Here is a 17,508-nt window from a genome sequence, read left to right as displayed (position 1 = left end):
TAGGTTTTTTTTTGTCCTTTTTAGCTGCCGATTACCACAAAGTGAGTGAACAGGTGAAGCAGCTGGAGGAGGACACTGCTGTTGTTTTGGCAGAGGTGACCACAGTGAAGGGCACCATGGGGAGGGTCCTGTCTGCATGGGACTCCTACAGTGACTGCCTCAGCTCCCTGCAGGCGTGGCTTGAGCAGGGATCTGTGACATACAGCCATGACCACAGACCAGAGGTATCAGTCACTTAGAAAATATCATAACAAGTTTACTTCCATTAAGAATTTAATGCATGGTCTAGTATAAAGTCTGCCTGAATTTATTTAGTCTTTTACCTGTCCTTTACCTCCGTTGGTTAAGATAACCAAACTCACTCGTTTGTTAAGGTGACGTCTGAGTCCATGGCTGAGTGGGGCTCTCGGCAGGCCCACCTGAACGAGATGGGTAACTTCCTGATCGAGTCCACAGATCCTCAGACCAGCAGGAGTCTGATGGAGGAGCTGCGAAAAGTCAACATGCACTGGGCCGAGTTTGTCAGGAGAAACACTTTTGTAAGTTAAAAGAGATAAATCAGATGCTGTTAGAGCCGTGTTAAACCAGTAAAGAATTGCCATAAGATGTGAGAAAATACATTTTCCCCTATAAGATTAACTTCCTGCCAGCTCTCTTTTGTCTGGGTGATGTTTTTTTCCCAGTAGGCTGACGTAGCTTCCTCTAAGTTAATGTGCCTTTAAGTGACATGTGACAGAAGGGATTTCAGTAACTTAATGTCTCAGGCCTCAGGTACTCTAATCCGTCGATGTATTTATTCCCACGCATTTTTTCTTGAAGGAGTGGCTTCCCGCTTGAAAGTGACACTCCACCTTTACTTTTGTGTTTAGGAAAAAAACAAAACTAAATGTAGCGTCTCGAGTTACTTATTAGACAGGCTTTAGTGGTAATTAATCATTGTTAAAAGGGATGGAACATGTCTATGAGTCTGTTCTATTGTATTATGTCATCTTGGGTGCTGACATGTAGGAAAACAGTTTTCATTGAAACACCACTATTGTTCACTAGCAGTTAACAGTGAATCTCTGTCTCTGTATTGTCTTTTTCTATAATAATATGTTTTTCTCCAGGAAAGCAGAACAGAGCCCAGAGCAGACGTTCAGACCAGCTCTCAGGACCTCCAGGCTTTGATCAGAGAAGCTACTCTGATCTTTAAAGAGCCTCTGGAGGTAATGGCAGGTCCTTTACGCACCTACAGGAAACGATTACAGGTACAAACCGGTTGGCCAGTCATTGCATTATTATTTTATAAGCTGTTGTTGCCATTTTCCTGTAAATAACAAGACTGTTTGTTTCTGTGCTTCAGTTCCTAATGAGGAAGATAAAACAAGTGGATCTGGAGGCTCTGGAACCTTCTCCAGAATGGCCAGCGGATCAGTTACAGAAACTAAAGCTTGCAATGCCTGAGGTATGAAGGATTTCTCTTCTTTTTTTAAGCGTTTGCTCAGTGAATTCAAGTTACTTGGTTTTAGTCCTCTGATTATAATTTATTTTACTAAATAGAAACAAATCCCATCGTTGCCACTGATTCCTTTTTTTTGTCCCCAGGTGATGCAGACCGTGTTTGAAGCAGAACAGTTGTGTGCAGAGCTGCAGCACAGTGTGTCTGGCCTCGACAGTCGACTAGCTGAACTCCTACACTGGGAGGCCGAGGCCCGGGAGCTCTATCAGCTGCTGAGGGCCACAGATCGGAAAGAAAAAAAGCAGGGTCAGGACCCACGAGCCCGGGTAAGATGATCCAAAGAGTAGGGAGGTTGCTCTGCTCTATTTCCTTTCATGTTTTCATATTTCCACATTTGAGGAAATGCCACTCACTATTTAACCCCACATATTTCTACAGGTCATTATTTCCCGTGGCCTACAGCTGGAGGGTCAGGTGGTCACTGAGGACCAGGACCTACAGGTGATGGTAATGACAAGTCAGAAGAGCTCTCCCGTCCAGTACCTCCATGCCTCAGCCATGCAGGACAGAGTGCGAGCTGCTGTTGCACAATCACAGGCTAGTTGTCTTTTTGTAAATCAATGTTTTTCGTCTTCTGCTCTTCAGACGGTAAGGATATGACAAAATGAAGCAGAGAATTAGGATTATAATAAAATATGACACGTGAAGATTCTCGGTCATCCAGGTCATATTATATCCCAAAAAACAAATATATATATAATATAATATGATAATATATATCCAACGGTTAAAATAGCAGTAACTGGACTAATAGTGTTCTCTGAAGATGTCTTGCCACTCATCCAAGTAAGTGGTTTAAATAAGAGAAACGAAACAGGACCCAAACAGATTCCTCTAACTACAGGTAAGTATCTAGTTGTTAACAGACCCTAGTCCTGTGAGTTTCTGATGGGCAACACTCACAGATGCTCTACTGCTTCACGACTCACGACTGCTTCTTACTCAAGGTCCAGTTGCCCTTGTTTCAGCTTGTGTTTTGGACATGACAAATTCAGTTTTTCAAACTTGTGTGCTTTCAATTCTAGGAGGTTGTCGGTATGCTGAGCAGTCTGGGTGCCAGAAGAGACAGAAGCCGAAGCCCTCCAGAAGCGAGCCCACCTTCAAAAGTCTTTATCCAGTCCAAAGCAAAGCCTCAACACCTGAGACAGTCAGACACCAGGCAGACAACTCACCAGACTGAGACAAAGTTAGTTTCACATCACAGCCATGAAACATTTGTTCCGAAGATAGTGGTGCAAGAATACAGGGAAGAAAGGAAGACTTCTCCCCCAATGCCATATACATATGCACAAGCTCTGAAGGGGACCAGGACAGAGTCTCCACCAGAAGTCCAGACTCGAGCTTCGCCAGAGGCTATTGCACAAAAACAACAAGAGACTCAGGAACAAGGACTTCAAGAAATAGTACAACATGGACATAGTAGAGAGTCAGCAATTAAGCTAGGACAGCAAATAGAGACAGAATTCAAGCAGGAGGTGACACAGTCACAAGCTCAGCACAAGCAGGAACAACAACAGATGGAGCAGCAGCAGGTAGAAATTTGCAAAGTACAGCGGCATCTGGTAACTAATATACAGGTTGAAACACAAGTTAAACAGATACCAGAGACCCATGGGCAGATTTCACCTCAGCAACCACCTGTAAAGAAAACAGCACTGAGTTCCCAGGAGCTTAAAAGCAGAAAGGCCCAGGCTGCAAGGAATCGGCCCTGGCTTCAGAAAGCACCTGTGGTGGAACAGAAATCTCCAGCTTCATGTCCTGAAGTGATTTGCACTCAGGACCCAGTTCAGTCTGGACAGATGGATTTCCAATCAAAGAGAGAAACGGTGGGATCAGAGCAGATCGTTTCACAGCGTACAGCAGCTGAGGCACAAGCAAAAATTACAGTGCAGCCACAAAAACTGCAAAAGGGGCAGCATAAACAAACACAGCAACCTCTAAATATAGAACAGACTCAGCAAGAACAACAAAAGCAGCGGGAACACCCAAAACAACAGCCACAACCTACTGTGAAACAAGCACAACCAGATTCACATACCAAGACTAAACATCAGACTGCATCTGTAGCTCAGCCCCACCCACAATCCCAAACTATTGTCCAATCACAAACCAGAATAAGTGAAAGCCAGTCTCAGATACAAGTTCTTCAACAGCCCCATGGCCCTGTGAAGACCCAGTCAGTGACCCAGCCACAGACACAACCCCAGGCCCAGCTCCATGTTCAGCCTCCTTCCCAAACATATGTCCCACCAGGACCTCAGACGTCTTTACAACCGCAGGGTCTAGGTCACGGCCCAGCTGTAGCTCAAGTGCAGACATGGGCTCAACCCAGAACACCTTCCCTATTGCAGGCTCCGCCTCAGGGCCAAATCCAGCCTCCAGTGCCATCCCATGTTCAGCTTCGCAGTCATCCCCAGTCTTGGGCCCCTGTCAGGCCCCCCTCCCCTAAGCCACAGGCCCAGTCTCAAACCCATTCCCAACAAATGGTTCATCCTCAAATGCACCCTCAACCCCCTACTCTGCCTCAAACCCTTACACAGTCAATGGGCCAAGCTCAAAATGCCCAGTCTGTCGCCCAAACGACTACTCAGTTGATTGCGTATCCCCACACGCAGTCTGGGGTGCAGGTTCAAACTCATCCACAGCCAAAGACCTACCCTCAAAGTCATGCTCAGTCTATGACTCAATATACTGCACATGCTCAGCAACAAGTCCATGCTTCCCAGGGTCAACTGCAAGCTTGGAGTCAGGTCAGGACCTCATCCCCAATGTCTATCCAACATCCACAGGCTGCAGCACAACCTCAGCTTTACCCCCAGGGTTACTCACAGGCTCACTCTCCGTCGCAGCAGTGGACCGACAAACAAGAGCTACAAAATCAGAGCGTTCCCCAGCAGAGGCATCCCTTCCCCCAACCGTACCCTCAACAGGTGGTTCAAGCTCCGCATTCACAGGCGTATCCAACCGTTCAGGCTGTACCACAGTGGAGCCAGCAAGGGCCTCAGATTGGCCTCCACGGATATCCCCAGATGGGGCCGTCCTATAATCAGCCTCAGATGCCTCAAACACAAACCCAACCATGGGTTCAAACACAGCCTCAAATGAGACCCCAGAGTCCCATGCAACAACTCCCTCAGCTGAGAGGTTATAACATAGTTCAGACACAACAAGGTCAAGTTCAACAACAAACTTGGGTTCAGGCACCGCCGCAACCACAGTCCCAGCTTTACCGTCCGCCCCAGTCTCAGCATCAGATCAAAACTCACTATCAACCTCAGCCACAAACTCAGCTACCTCCTCAGACCCAACCACCACCACATCAAGCCCCTCCTCCTCAGCTTCCCTCACAGCCCCAGCTCCAGACTCAGCAGTTCCAGTCCCAAACACAAATCCAGGCTCATCCACTGGCACAAGGAAAGCCCCATACCAGGATGCAGCAGCCTCAGTCTAATATTCAGTTCCAGCAGCCCACCCACCAACTGAAACATCAGTCCCAGCTGCAGCCACAGCTTCAGGTACAAGGGGAATCACCTGCACAACTCAAACCTCTGGCTGTACAGGCACCACAGCCAGAAGCTGAATCATTAACTCAACCTAAAGTTCAGTCACCAGTTCAACAAAAGGTTGAATCATTGCCACAGCCCGTACCAGAACCTCAGTTGCAACCACAGTCCGTGTCCTTGTCACCAACCAAACCCAAGGTTGAATCACCACCACAACAACTCAAGGTGCAGTCCCAAACTACATCACAACCTGTTGCTCTGTCACCAGCTAAACCCAAGGTTGAATCACCACCACAACAACTCAAGGTGCAGACTCAAACGGCATCACAACCTGCTGCTCAATCACCAACTCAGACTAAAGTTCCGTCACCACCGCAACAGACGCCCCAGTCCATGTCGCAGCCCAAACCTCAGCCACAACTGCCACCTCAGCCTCAGCTTCCGGTTCAGTCACCACCACTACCCAAGGCCCAAACAATGCCACAGCCTAAAACTCAGTCACCACCACAGGGAAAACCTCAGACTCAGCAACCTCCACAGTCAAAACCTCAAACTCAACCTTCTCTGCAGCTCCAACCCCAGCAGCTCCAGACCATCATCCTTTCTCAGGTCAGTGTGTTTCCTCAGACCCAGGCCGAATCACCAGACCTCTGCATCACGCCTCCTGCTCTGGCCCAAGCGCCCCCCCAGGCCTACACAGAGGCCTACATAAAGGCCCAGGCTTTGGCCAGGAATGGCTTTGAGGAGGCCAAGCACTGCCTGCAGGCGCACATCCTAGAAGCCATCACTGTCTTTAAAGACAAACGCATATCGGCCGAAGTAGTGTCAGTAAAAGAGGTAAATTTAATTACTATCAATGATTTATGTACTTAAATATGATATTCAGTGAGTTTATATTGTTATAATCTGCGGATTATCACCCACGGATCCTTTGTCTATTACACAGTTTCAGTTCTATCTTTGCCTTTCTCTTCAGGAGACTCTGAGGGCCCTGGACCCAGAGTTGCTGGAGGAGTTCCTGAGAGCAGCCAAGGGCATGGAGGCGTTCTGTACCTCCTCACAGCTCAGAGACATGGAGTTCTTCACCCAGTCTGTCAGGACACAGTGGGAGGTAAGGCTCAAACACACTCACTGTGGGAGTTTTGTGTTAATGTGCGTGATTTTAATTGCCGTTAACAGACAAGTATTCACACAATCTGTTCTCTGACTCTCAGATGTCTCAAATAATTGCTTGTGCAAATAGTCCGACACATTTAAAGCATCCATACTCTAACCCTTTTGCTGAATACTTGTCATGTGTTTTATTTTAATTGGTTTTATATCTCCCAGGCTGTGAGAGCTGAGATCTCAGGCTTTTTGCAGCAATTACGGTTTGAAGTAACAAGGAAAGACTTTAACGCAGCAGCCCTGCGATGTGAGATGCTCTTAAGCTCCCGCTTAGAAAACCAAGCACAGGTAGCTAAATTACCAGAGCTGAACTCTTGGCAGGGTGCTTCAAAGGAGTGGGTTTATCTGCTCTGCTTCTTCACCTCCTATTTCCTCTTTTTTCTTTGTGTGCCTCCAAGGGACCAGGCACCTGTCCCACTTCATTCTGGCTGCTCTATAAGAGACTGCTGTTTTTGTTACACACTTGAAAAGGGCCACGAAATACAATAATGAAAGTTAAAATATTGCACAATTAGATAAGCTGTGCTCTAAAAACAACTCATTATAGTTGTCCTTACGCTTTCAGTAATCATTAAAAACAGCATTCTTTTGTTTTTTTTGTGCAGTACATCGGTCGGCTGCTGGCGTCTGGGGGTTTGCTTGTGTGTCGTCGTTTCTCTGTCAAGTTGTCTTAACTAACAAATATACAAAGAGGCTAATAATCAGGTCAAAGGGGTCAAAATTAAGTCAGTTTGTGGATATTGTTCTGAATCTAAGACACAAATAAAACGTCCTTACTGTTTTTCTGCACAGGCTTGCTTCTCGGCAGACTTTGCAGAGGCAGGTGAGCACCTCGTGGCCTTGAAAGAGTTGTGTGACACCCTGAGCCCTGAGGACGCTCACCGCCTGGCTCAGACCCAGCTCAGGGAGTGTGAGAAGAGGCTGGCTGCCATCCAGCATCAGTTCAGCGGAGACCAAGAAGCACCGCTCCCTGAACCGAGGTGAGGAATTGTAAAACAATGAAACGCTGGCAGTGAACATAAAAATTAAGAAAATACTTAAAAAAAAAAAAATCATCATGCACTTTTTTACTTTTATTTTTTTTTTTTAGGATTACTCTTGGCTTCAGCGAGGATCTAACCGCACAAAAGGAATTTGACAAACCAAGTGACACGCCTCAGGTCTCACCCGAGGTATGAATCACTGTTTTGACATGTTTGACAATTCTAGTTATCTGCGTTTATATCTGGGAGCTGATTATGAGCTCGCATGAGCTCGTACCTGAGCTGTGAATTAATCTGAAACGTGCTGTTTTTCCAGGTGGCAGTGAAGACGGTTTCTGTGGAGAGTAGAGAAGATGAAAAGCAGGCGTCCGTGGAAGAAGAAGTCACCAGAAAGGAAGCTTTAGAAAGGTAGAGTTCATTTATCACAATACTTTATGAATCGTTCAAGGTAATTGTTTTGTCGCAGTTGCTAGTATAAAGTGACAGTTACAGGTCGTAAAATATAGATAGAATAAAATAACAATCTGAAAATAGATTAAAAAAATGTATTTCTTTGTTTTTCATCCGATGAAATCTCCAGATATGAGAATTATAAACGGACTCTTCAAGCCCAACTGGCTAAAAATGAACAGGGCATCAAGGATGTTCCCTCTGACTCTGTCTCTCTGAAAGGCCTGCACACACGGCTCCAAGAAATACAGGTTCAAATCAGTTTGTCTTTTCAAATATTAAAATATTATTAGAGCATCTGGAGCAGACAAGCTAATCGCCACGACAAGCGTGTAATCTTGAGTTGATCTCCTTTTGTCTCAGTTCTTGCGTCAGGAGACTGAGTCTCTTTGGTCTGAGTACACAAACCAGTGTTCCCAGTTGAGCAGGAACTCTTCGCTGGAGCAGGAGAGGACGGAGCTGCAGGAGCAGTGGCGCAGCCAGCAGTCCAGCCTTCAGAGGAGAGGCAGCTCGCTGGGCGCTGCCCTCAGACAGATCGACTCCACCGAGAACCACATGGTGGACTTCAGCGAGCGTCTAGACCGGTACCTGAGGCAGCCCAAAGACATCACTGCCTTCACACTGGCCAACACCAACATCCTGAAGGACATAAAGGTCAGTCACACAAACTGTATCTATGTCTTTATCTGTGGTAGACTTAATGGACACCTCATCTCAAACTGCACTTTATTTATTTATTTGTATTTCCCCACTGTGGGATAAATAAAGGATTATCTTTATCGTTTCATTATCGTCATCATTATCTTATCTCATTTTGCCAAAGGAACTAGATGACAACATTGAGAGTGAGCTGGACCAGCTGTCCCGACTGGATCCTGAATCCAGCGACCTGGACCCCAGAGAATGCTTCCCTCTGACCCGTGAGGTCGAGACTCACAAGACCAGCCTGGACCAACTCCGACAGCAAGTTCGCAAGAGCGAAGCAGCTGCTCGCGCCCTCGACAGGTTCCTTATGTCACTACGCACCGTGGATGAAGACATCTCCGGCGTTCAAGGAGCCCCTTGCAGTGACGCCGTGGTAGTGCAGGAGTGCCGGTCCAAGCTGGCTCAGATCAGACAGAGCATCGACAGCCTGAAAGAGAAGGCGCCTCAGCTGGATCTGCTCCTGCAGGGTGCCCGGCTGACCATCACCAGCGATGCCGTCCCAGCCTCCTGCCTGGACATGGTGAACACCCTCCTGAAAAGGCAGGAGGAGGCTGACAGTGGGCTGGCCGGCCAGCAGAAGGGCCTCCACAAGGAGACCCAGAGCAGATCCCTGGGCCTGAGGAAGAGGACGATGCTGGGGGAGCTGAGGAAGCTGCAGGATACGATTGAGGCTCAAGGCCTGAAAGAGCCGACCATGCCTGCTGTTCAACACAGGTGTGTGATGTGTCTTTGTGCTTGTGCAGTAGTGCTTCTGCTAAGATTTATCGTTTTAATTTCTTTGTGATTCAATGTTTTTTATTTGTGAGAAAATAATTTTTTTCAGGACTCTTTCTCTTTTACATTCAGACATCTGCAGGACTGAATCCTGACTTTGTAAAATAATGTCTTAATAATCTTGTGCTTTTCAGGCTTCGTGCTCTGTCAGATCTGGAAGGTCAGCTGCAGGCCCAGCACTCTGAACTTGAGAGCCTCCGAGAACTACAAGAGAACCAGGGCGGAGAAGAAAATGTCCTTCAGGAGCTGGAGACTGAGTGGAGGAAGACTCAGAGAGCTTTTTTTGATAGGTTAGCTCAAATATAGAAATAGAAATGGCAAGTTAAGCCACTAGATTTTCACATGTTTTGTTTAGACTCTTATCAAAGTGACAAACACAATATTCCTGCTGCAGGAAGAAGCAGTACAGCGCTCTGTTGGACCTCCTGAAGAAATTCCAGACCTGCCGCAGTCACCTGAGCAACACCATCCAGAGAGCAGAGCAGACGATCGGGGATCAGGCTTCCTACATGGGCAAAGACAACCTGCAGAGAAGCATCATAAAGGTTAGTCCTCTGGCTTCTATATGTGTCTGAGAACACTGTGTGTTCACATGTCCTGCATATGAACACGTCTACATTTTGTTCAGATCGGTGATATTAAGGAGGAGCTGGGAGGTCTTGGGGAGCGGATGGAGGAGATGAAGAGCGTTTGCAGACAGCTGCAGTCTGAGCTGAAGAAGTTCCCAGACTGCAGCGAGACTCCCTTTGAGGCAGAGGCTGACACGCTGATGGACAACTGGCTGGATGTAAGAATCTGTTCACTGAAACATATGTAGATAGTTTACTTACCTTCTATTGAACATCTACTTTAAGTGAGTCCCAGCAAACTGTAAATAAATGACAGCTCCCCCAGCTGGTTAGAGGTCCCTGTTTTGACTCGTTCCTGTTCAGAGTGTGGTTCCAATTAGGGATAAAAATATAGCCCAATAAAATAAAGTCCAGTAGCTGCTAGTAGGGACCAGGACGTCGTCTCCAACTAGAGCGCCAGAGCTTAAAAGTCTCTCTCTATCTCCTCAGAGACAAACAAGCGTCTGTTCACTTTGAGGGACGACTGGCTCTGATAGGTAGATGTTCATCCAGCATAGATGGTATGCAAGGAGCCAGTTGGAGGTGTTTTCTTTGGTCCTAGGACGTCACAAAGGAAACCATTTATCTGAGGCTGCAGGATGTTTTGGGAAATGATCTGATGATGATGCTTGCGTCCTCTGATCAGATCAAATTATTTAAGTGGAATATCGGCCAGTAGGAGCACGTTCAGCTGAAGCTTACTCTCTCTGAGTGTCCACCCACTGTTTTCTGCTTCCTGCTTCCAGAACAGCTCTATTAGTAAAACGTTTTACAATTCAAACTCAAAGTGGCAGAAATTTAGTCTCATTTTAGCCATTTTGTTTTAATTTAAGCTGAATAGCTCAACATCGTTCATTTTTGGTCCCGTTGCAGGTGACAGAGAAAACCGATGCCTACATGGATAACCTTCGAGTGGGGCTGGAGCTGTGGGAGAAGCAGCTGATGCTGGGAGGAGAGGTGGACAGCTGGGCCGGGGCCAAACTGGCCCTGTTTGCAGAGAGCCATCCATTCAGCGATGAACAGCAAGTGCTCGCCATGAGGGTAAGGTGTCCCACTTCATAGGATTTAACAGGGAGGCGCTCACCTCTGGGACACCTTAAGCATTTTTAATCTTTAGTAACTTGGAGTTTGAAATATTTCCAGTGACCGTATGTTGTCTCTTAGGATGAGATCAATGCCAGCGAGGAGAACGTTGAACATTTTCACAAGAAGTCTGCAGAGATCCAGGAGATGCTGCAGAGTCAGGAGGCTCCACTGGAGCTGCAGGTGAGTTGAAACGCTGATAGATTATTTTATCACAGAGTTTGTGACTGTGTTAAACAATATTTCAATAATCGCTTAATCTTCTCTTTTCTCCTTTCTCCCTCCAGGTGATGGAAACCCAGCTGAGGAAGAGAATGGAGCAGGTGAAGGAGTTGTTCACTGACTGCACGGACGTCTTCCAGGAGCTGATGGCTGTGAAGAAACATCTGGCTGAGAAGATGGAGGAGTGCCACACGGCCGTGGAGAACATCCAGCGTTGTCTCACCAAGGTTGATGCTTCAGGACCAAAAGTTGAAGCTCAGATACAGGTACACAGCCGTTAGTAGGAAGAGCAGTGGAGACAGTCCAGGAGCTAGAATGAATCTGATTTACGTCTGTTGCGTCTGCTCCAGGACCTGTGTGATGATCTGGAGACACAGGAGAAGCAGGCTGAGGCCATTCTGAAGGAGGTGGGTTTGATCTCCAGTGTGGCCAGTCCTCAGGTGCTGGAGGCGCTGACCGTTGACGGCAGCAGACTGAGAGAAGCCATCTCCCGCACCAAAGACATGATCCACCTGAAGAGAGAGGAGAGAGACAAAGGCCTGCTGAAAGTTCTCAAAGGTTGGTGTGGAGTTTGGAAAATGCTCCAACAAACGTCGTCTGGCCTCGGCTTAATGTGCTGAGGGACAACACAGTAACAGAGTCATTTCTCTATTTTCCCAGATGAAAAGCTTTCATTCGAGCAGTGGCTCCAGGACCTGCAGCTGGCCGTCAACGAGTGCTTTGAGAACCCTGAGAGCAGATCAGATGTGGAAATATATGTACAGAGACTGACTGTAAGTGGATGAGCTAGCTGATGGGCTCATGTCAATTATCAGATGAGTAGCAGTGTTGTTTTTGGCAGCCATTTTAGATTTAGTCTAAAATGCTTATTAGTTTTAGTCACATTTTTGTCATTTCTATATGTGATGTTTTAGTCTAGTTTTAGTCAATTTTAGTTAAAAGAAAAAAAAATAATTACAATAACAAAGGAATGGTTTTAGACAGACAAGTTTTCCACCGAACAGCAAATACTTTCTGATCTACTATAAGGATTATGCATTACACACAGATAAAATGGTAACGGTGTGTATATAGTCATATTAATTGGTGCTGCAGTGTTAAAAGCTCTATCCAGCTTTGTTTTTATTTTTATCAAGAAAAACTGGTGCACTGCACCTTTACAAAAATAGCGCAGACAGCGCTATTTAAGCGCTATCTTTAAGAAAGATGGTAGTCATGAGTTGTTGTTGAAGTTGTGCGTGGCTGTGGATGTGTGCCGCTGAACTGAGGGCATGTTGCAAATATAAAGTAAAAATAAATAAAGATGAACGTTTGTCTTGCTGTTTGTTTTGGAGCTGCAACAGATAAATGTTTTAGACTAAGATCTAAAAAAAGTTTTCAGTGGCACGCGATCTACCCGCACTACCTTCACGATCTACCCGCACTACCTTCACGATCTACCCGCACTACCTTCGCGATCTACCCGCACTACCTTCGAGATCGACGTAATGAGCACCCGTGCCACAGATCATCTCGTCCTTTCTGACCACCAAGGCCCTAGCTGCTGCCACTAAGATCCATCATTTAGTGTGACTGAGACGGCAGGCGTGTTGTGCAGAATGTGCACAGATGCTGGCGTGATGCCGTGTGGTGGGCGTGACCAAACAAGGAGGATGCAGCACCATTGCTGATACGTTTTAGCTTTTGGCAGACAATAGGCAGAAATGTCATGCATGTTGAGCGTCTGACAGACCACCCACAACATATTGTCATGAAAAAAAGGGGCGTCAACGAAATAATTTCGTCATCGTCATTGTTGACGAAAACACCCACTAACATTTTCGTCCAGTCTCGTCTCATCAACGAAAGCTTACCAATGTCTAGTCGTGTTTTCATCATCAAAGAGCCGTGTTTAGCTCGTCACTGTCTCGTTATCGTCATGAAAAAAAGGGGCGTCAACGAAATAATTTCGTCATCGTCATCGTCGACGAAAACAACACTGATGAGTAGATGGAGTCCTTATGTTTTCTCTCATGGCCACCAGGCTTTCTTAAAAGCTGAGGATGCAGAGCGACGCCTGGAGCAGCTGAAGGATCAGCTGAAGAGAGCCAGCCAGCAGGTTCCTCCCCAGGAGCTCTCTGAGCTCAGCGACTGGCTGAAGGAGCAGCAGGAGGAGGTGGCCACGTTCAAAGCCCACTGTCGCAACAGGCAGAAACAAATGGAGTCACTCCTCAGCGACTTGAACAGGTAGCTGCTACTCACCTTCAGTTAAAGTCTGTCCTGGTCCATCTTTAAGTCTCCACGTGTGTCCCCACCCAGATGTTAATGCCAGATCTGAACCGGGCCTTTCATTCCCTCAATACTTAATCTTCAAATTTAGATATTTCTTTTTCTGCTCACATCATAGTTGTGCTGTTAAAAAACATTTTCTGTTGTTGCCTAGTCTGCAGAAGCAGCACGACAGCTTCCGGGAGTGGCTTCAGAACAAGGAGAAACAGGCTGCGGTGTCAGAGAAAGTCAAAGTGCTGCTCAAAGACCTTCAGGATGAGAGGTGATCTTCAACATTCACACACAAATTAAAATATTCCAACTCACATGTAGGAAAAAAACGTCAGTCACTGTGAAGACGGGTTGATGAGGCCATACGACTCTACGACGCCTCCCTGTGAGGAAACAACCGGACTGTGGTCATTGATGATACTATGATACTATTATCTGTCTATCTAATATAATTCACAAACACTGCAGTGTGTACTTATGACTTGTATTGTTGTAAATACTGTAAACTTTAATGAATATTTATAATAGTTGATATTTTTAGAGTAAATCGAACACAAGACAATATGTTAATTTAGAAATTAAAAGCTGGAGTCTATACTTCATCTGCAGGTCTTCTGCATTTTACATTAATGTTGATAAATACGTGGTAATAGTAGAATCTGAGACTCATCAATAAACTACAACAATGGTTGGTATAAAACCTAAAGCTGTTGATTCACAGACCGATTCAGACCCTTCTGTCCTTTCCACTCGTCTACATTTCTGTTTCTCTCTCCATGTGGCAGCGGCCGAGCTGAGACCCTCAGCGAGCTGTTGGCATCCGTTCGTAAGCAAGGCGTCAGATCTGAAAGCCTCCTGAAGGACAGCGATAACTTGATCCAGCGATACAGAAACCTGGAGGCTCGCCTGACGAAACAGGCCGAGGTCCAGATCGCTCTGGATGGAGAATACAACAAGTTTATTACTCAGGCAAAGAGCACCAGGACCTGGATCAGTGACCTGCTACAACCCCTCACCTCTCCTGGCAAGGACACCAAGACAGAGGAGATCAAGTCCAAAGCACTGGTTGGTGAAGATGATATTATAATAACCTCTATTCTCACAATAAATAAGGATAGACAGAGCGATAGATGTATTTCGCAAACTTTTGCAAGCTCACAGTAAATGTGGTGGAAAGAAAGCGTAAAGATGTTTGTTAAGGATTTCTTTTATTTTCCCAGGCCATCCTGAGCTCCAGACCCGATGGAGACTCCAAAGTGAACGACCTGAGAAGACGAAGTGAAAGTCTGTGTGAGCAGGAAGGCCTGGAGGAAATCAGGAAGCAAGAGGTTCAGCTGTCAGTGAGAGACGCAGAGAACGAGTGGAGGACAGCGCTGCAGGCGGCCGAGGATGCTCTGAACGCCGCAGAGACAGAAGCGCTGTTACACAAAGAGCTCGATGCTTTCCATACCCAGAATGAAAGCATCCAGTCCTGGATCAGAGACCACGATAAGAACCTGAAGTCTTCTGATGGTCACATGCAAATTGAAGAAAAGCTACAGATTGCGCAAGTGAGTTTAACATTTCGTGTGGATCAGTAATTTGTAGAATATCTTCAAGGCTTGTTTTTGAAGTGGTGTGTTGTTTTTAGGCTGCTCTGAGCTCGAGGCCGGACGGAGAGTCAAAGCTGCAGGATCTGAAGCAACAGAGCCAGAGTCTGTGTGATAACCAGCGTTTGGACGAGGACAGCAGACAAAAGGTTCATGAAGCAGTGAGACAAAGCGAGGAGGAGTGGAGGAAAGTCCTGCAGGCTGCAGAGGAGGCTCTCAACCGGGCCCAGACTGAAGCTGCCACTGAGAGGGACTTTGATGCCTTCAGAAGCCAGAGTGAATCCGTCCAGTCCTGGATCAGAGAGCAGAAGCAGAAGCTGTTGGGCCTCAGTAGTCACATGCAGTTTGAACAAAGGCTGCAGGTTGTACAGGTGAGCTCACAAGTCAGGCTGTAAAATGAATAAGATGTAATGAAGTCCCAATGGTTAAGCCAGTCTATTACATCATATTTGATTCATTTCCTATCCCTCTCCATCTCTTCTTCACCTTCAGGCTGTTTTAAGTTCCAAACCTGAGGGAGAGTCCAAGCTGCTGGACCTGCAGAGACGAGGTGAAAGTCTGTCTGAGCTCCTGGAGGAGAGCAGGAAACCAGAGGTGGAGCAGCTGCTGAAGCTCACACAGCAGCAGTGGAGGACAGTTTTGCAGGCGGCGAGACAAGCAGAGCTCCGAGGCCTTTCAGATGACTTTGACACTCAGAGTAAAAGCACTGAGTCCTGGATCAGAGACCGACAGCAGAAGCTTCAGTCCGTGGGCAGTCACACGCCTCCTGAAGAGAGATGCAGCACAGCTCAGGTCTGTTGAACTGCAGTCTGCTTCAACAAATGCATTGACTGAATCCTTTTAAGACTTTTTCATCTGATGAATATTGTGTTCTTTGAAGACCGTCTTGGCCTCCAGGCCTGAGGGTGACTGCATGGTGAACAACCTGAGGAGACGAGGCCAGAGTCTGTGTGACCATCAGGATGCCGACAAGGACAGGAAGATCCTGGTTCAGCAGACGGTCAGAGAGATGGAGGAGCGGTGGAGGACGCTGCTGCAGGCGGCCCAACAGACGGAAGCTGCTGCAGGAGCTCAGATTGTCCAGGAGACGGAGAGAAGGACGCTGGAGGTGAGAGAAGGGATCGTTATCCAAAACCTTGTTGCTCTTATTGAGGATCATCCTGTAAAGAGGCTCTAAGGAATCTGTAAATGTAAATGTTTGGATGTAACTCAGGAGTCTAAGTTCTGTTATCCTAGTCTGACGTAGGTCCAGATAATATTTACTGTTTGATCTAAAACATGTTGACCTTTATGACAGGAAATCTAAATCTGCTCAGATTTTACTTTAAATATAAGAACCATTTTAATCCAATTTCTTTTTCCCCTCTAAGTGTTGTAGTTTAAGTAAAACAGCCTAATTCATTTTCTGTCTGTTTCTTTTCAGCTGAGGGAATTTGACAGTAATGAGCAGGATACTGATCGCTGGCTTGATGACGTCCAACAACGACTGGACTCTCTGAGCAGCCAAACTAGAGCTGAGGACAGACTGCACGCTGCACAGGTGAGCTGAGAGGTCAGGTGTGATGAACTGTTTGCTCACACTGTTCCTGTAGCAGTAGTTTCAGCCTGTATGATGTTTGATTGTTGTGGGGTTCTTCATAAGTTAATTAAGCTTCAGTCAGACCTTTTTACTTTGCTTCTCGTCCCCCAGTCCATCATGAGCTCCAAGCCTGAAGGAGACTCCAAGCTGCAGAAGCTCACTAGACGAGGCCAGAGTTTGTGTAACCAGGACCTGGAGGAACACAAGAAACAGGAGATTCAACAAAAACTGAGAGGCTCCGAGGAGCGCTGGAGTAGAGTCCTCCGAGACGCTAAACAGGCCCTGTGTGACGCTGAGAGACGGTGCGCTCTGGACGACCAGCTCAGAGACTTTGAAGCCCTGAGAGAAAACACCAGAGTCTGGCTGGAGGAGAAGCAGCAGAGCCTGATGTCTCTGGACCGTCACACTGATCCAGAACAGACCATAAACACAGCACAGGTCAGTCTGAACAATGAAGGTCACACAGCATTTGTACATTTACACCGGCGGTATTTCTTCAGTCTGAACAATCCTTCTGATAAGAGAGCATTTCATTTAGTGTTTCCTAATTTAATTGATGAAGAGGTTCTGATGATGAGGAGCATCAAATCTACTGGAAAAATAAGAGAAGAAGAGTGGAGTAGAAGGAGCAGACGGAAGAGGAGGGGGAAGGAGAAGAAGAAGGATGGTGTGGAGGAAGGGAAGAATGAGGAGGAGGGGAAAGGGAAGAAGAAGGTGGAAGAGAAGCCAAAAAAGATAGAAGACACGAACGGGGGTGAACAGTGAGAACAAGGAAGACAAGAAGAGGGAAGCGATGAAGAAGGAGGAGGAGGAGTACATAAGAGAAACGAAGGAAAGCAAAGGAAGTTTTCCTCCATCTTTCCCTCCAGTCCTGAATGTGTAGAGTCTTAGAAGACGACCAAGATGTCTCCACGTCTCCATGGTCTCTGTCCACATGGATTCCATCTTGGTTCATCGTGTTTTTCTACCTCCATGTTTCTGTCCCTCCCAGAAACTCCTCACCTGATGTTTAGTCCACGTGGAGCAGACATGCTCAGAGAGGGTGGATTTATTCCAGCATTTGGGAAACGTTACCACCAGAACCT

General features: G+C 46.6%; 1 protein-coding gene across 7 annotated transcripts in view; it reads left to right on the top strand.

Annotated features, from left to right (window-relative positions):
• Positions 1 to 17,508, top strand: part of syne2b (spectrin repeat containing, nuclear envelope 2b) — a 106,409-nt gene that overhangs the window by 14,579 nt on the left and 74,322 nt on the right. For 6 of the 7 annotated variants that reach the window (XM_084569484.1, XM_084569482.1, XM_084569479.1 and 3 more), the window contains 32 exons: positions 25 to 224; positions 375 to 539; positions 1,110 to 1,250; positions 1,346 to 1,447; positions 1,588 to 1,767; positions 1,880 to 2,038; positions 2,527 to 5,841; positions 5,981 to 6,115; positions 6,334 to 6,459; positions 6,964 to 7,151; positions 7,262 to 7,343; positions 7,471 to 7,562; positions 7,735 to 7,855; positions 7,968 to 8,258; positions 8,428 to 9,023; positions 9,218 to 9,373; positions 9,478 to 9,628; positions 9,712 to 9,870; positions 10,565 to 10,732; positions 10,856 to 10,957; positions 11,062 to 11,262; positions 11,347 to 11,554; positions 11,657 to 11,769; positions 13,020 to 13,222; positions 13,419 to 13,526; positions 14,041 to 14,320; positions 14,476 to 14,805; positions 14,886 to 15,215; positions 15,337 to 15,636; positions 15,725 to 15,952; positions 16,268 to 16,384; positions 16,535 to 16,861. In XM_084569484.1, coding sequence (XP_084425610.1) covers positions 25 to 224; positions 375 to 539; positions 1,110 to 1,250; positions 1,346 to 1,447; positions 1,588 to 1,767; positions 1,880 to 2,038; positions 2,527 to 5,841; positions 5,981 to 6,115; positions 6,334 to 6,459; positions 6,964 to 7,151; positions 7,262 to 7,343; positions 7,471 to 7,562; positions 7,735 to 7,855; positions 7,968 to 8,258; positions 8,428 to 9,023; positions 9,218 to 9,373; positions 9,478 to 9,628; positions 9,712 to 9,870; positions 10,565 to 10,732; positions 10,856 to 10,957; positions 11,062 to 11,262; positions 11,347 to 11,554; positions 11,657 to 11,769; positions 13,020 to 13,222; positions 13,419 to 13,526; positions 14,041 to 14,320; positions 14,476 to 14,805; positions 14,886 to 15,215; positions 15,337 to 15,636; positions 15,725 to 15,952; positions 16,268 to 16,384; positions 16,535 to 16,861 — 9,374 coding nt within the window. The remainder of the gene's footprint in view (positions 1 to 24; positions 225 to 374; positions 540 to 1,109; positions 1,251 to 1,345; positions 1,448 to 1,587; positions 1,768 to 1,879; positions 2,039 to 2,526; positions 5,842 to 5,980; positions 6,116 to 6,333; positions 6,460 to 6,963; positions 7,152 to 7,261; positions 7,344 to 7,470; positions 7,563 to 7,734; positions 7,856 to 7,967; positions 8,259 to 8,427; positions 9,024 to 9,217; positions 9,374 to 9,477; positions 9,629 to 9,711; positions 9,871 to 10,564; positions 10,733 to 10,855; positions 10,958 to 11,061; positions 11,263 to 11,346; positions 11,555 to 11,656; positions 11,770 to 13,019; positions 13,223 to 13,418; positions 13,527 to 14,040; positions 14,321 to 14,475; positions 14,806 to 14,885; positions 15,216 to 15,336; positions 15,637 to 15,724; positions 15,953 to 16,267; positions 16,385 to 16,534; positions 16,862 to 17,508) is intronic. The other variant, XM_084569483.1, reaches the window with a different exon arrangement.

Source organism: Chelon labrosus (genome assembly GCF_963514085.1).
Source record: "Chelon labrosus genome assembly, chromosome: 20".
Taxonomy (NCBI): Eukaryota; Metazoa; Chordata; class Actinopteri; order Mugiliformes; family Mugilidae; genus Chelon; species Chelon labrosus.
The sequence above is the reverse complement of the archived record's forward strand: the minus strand, read 5'-3'. Positions and strand labels throughout refer to the sequence as shown.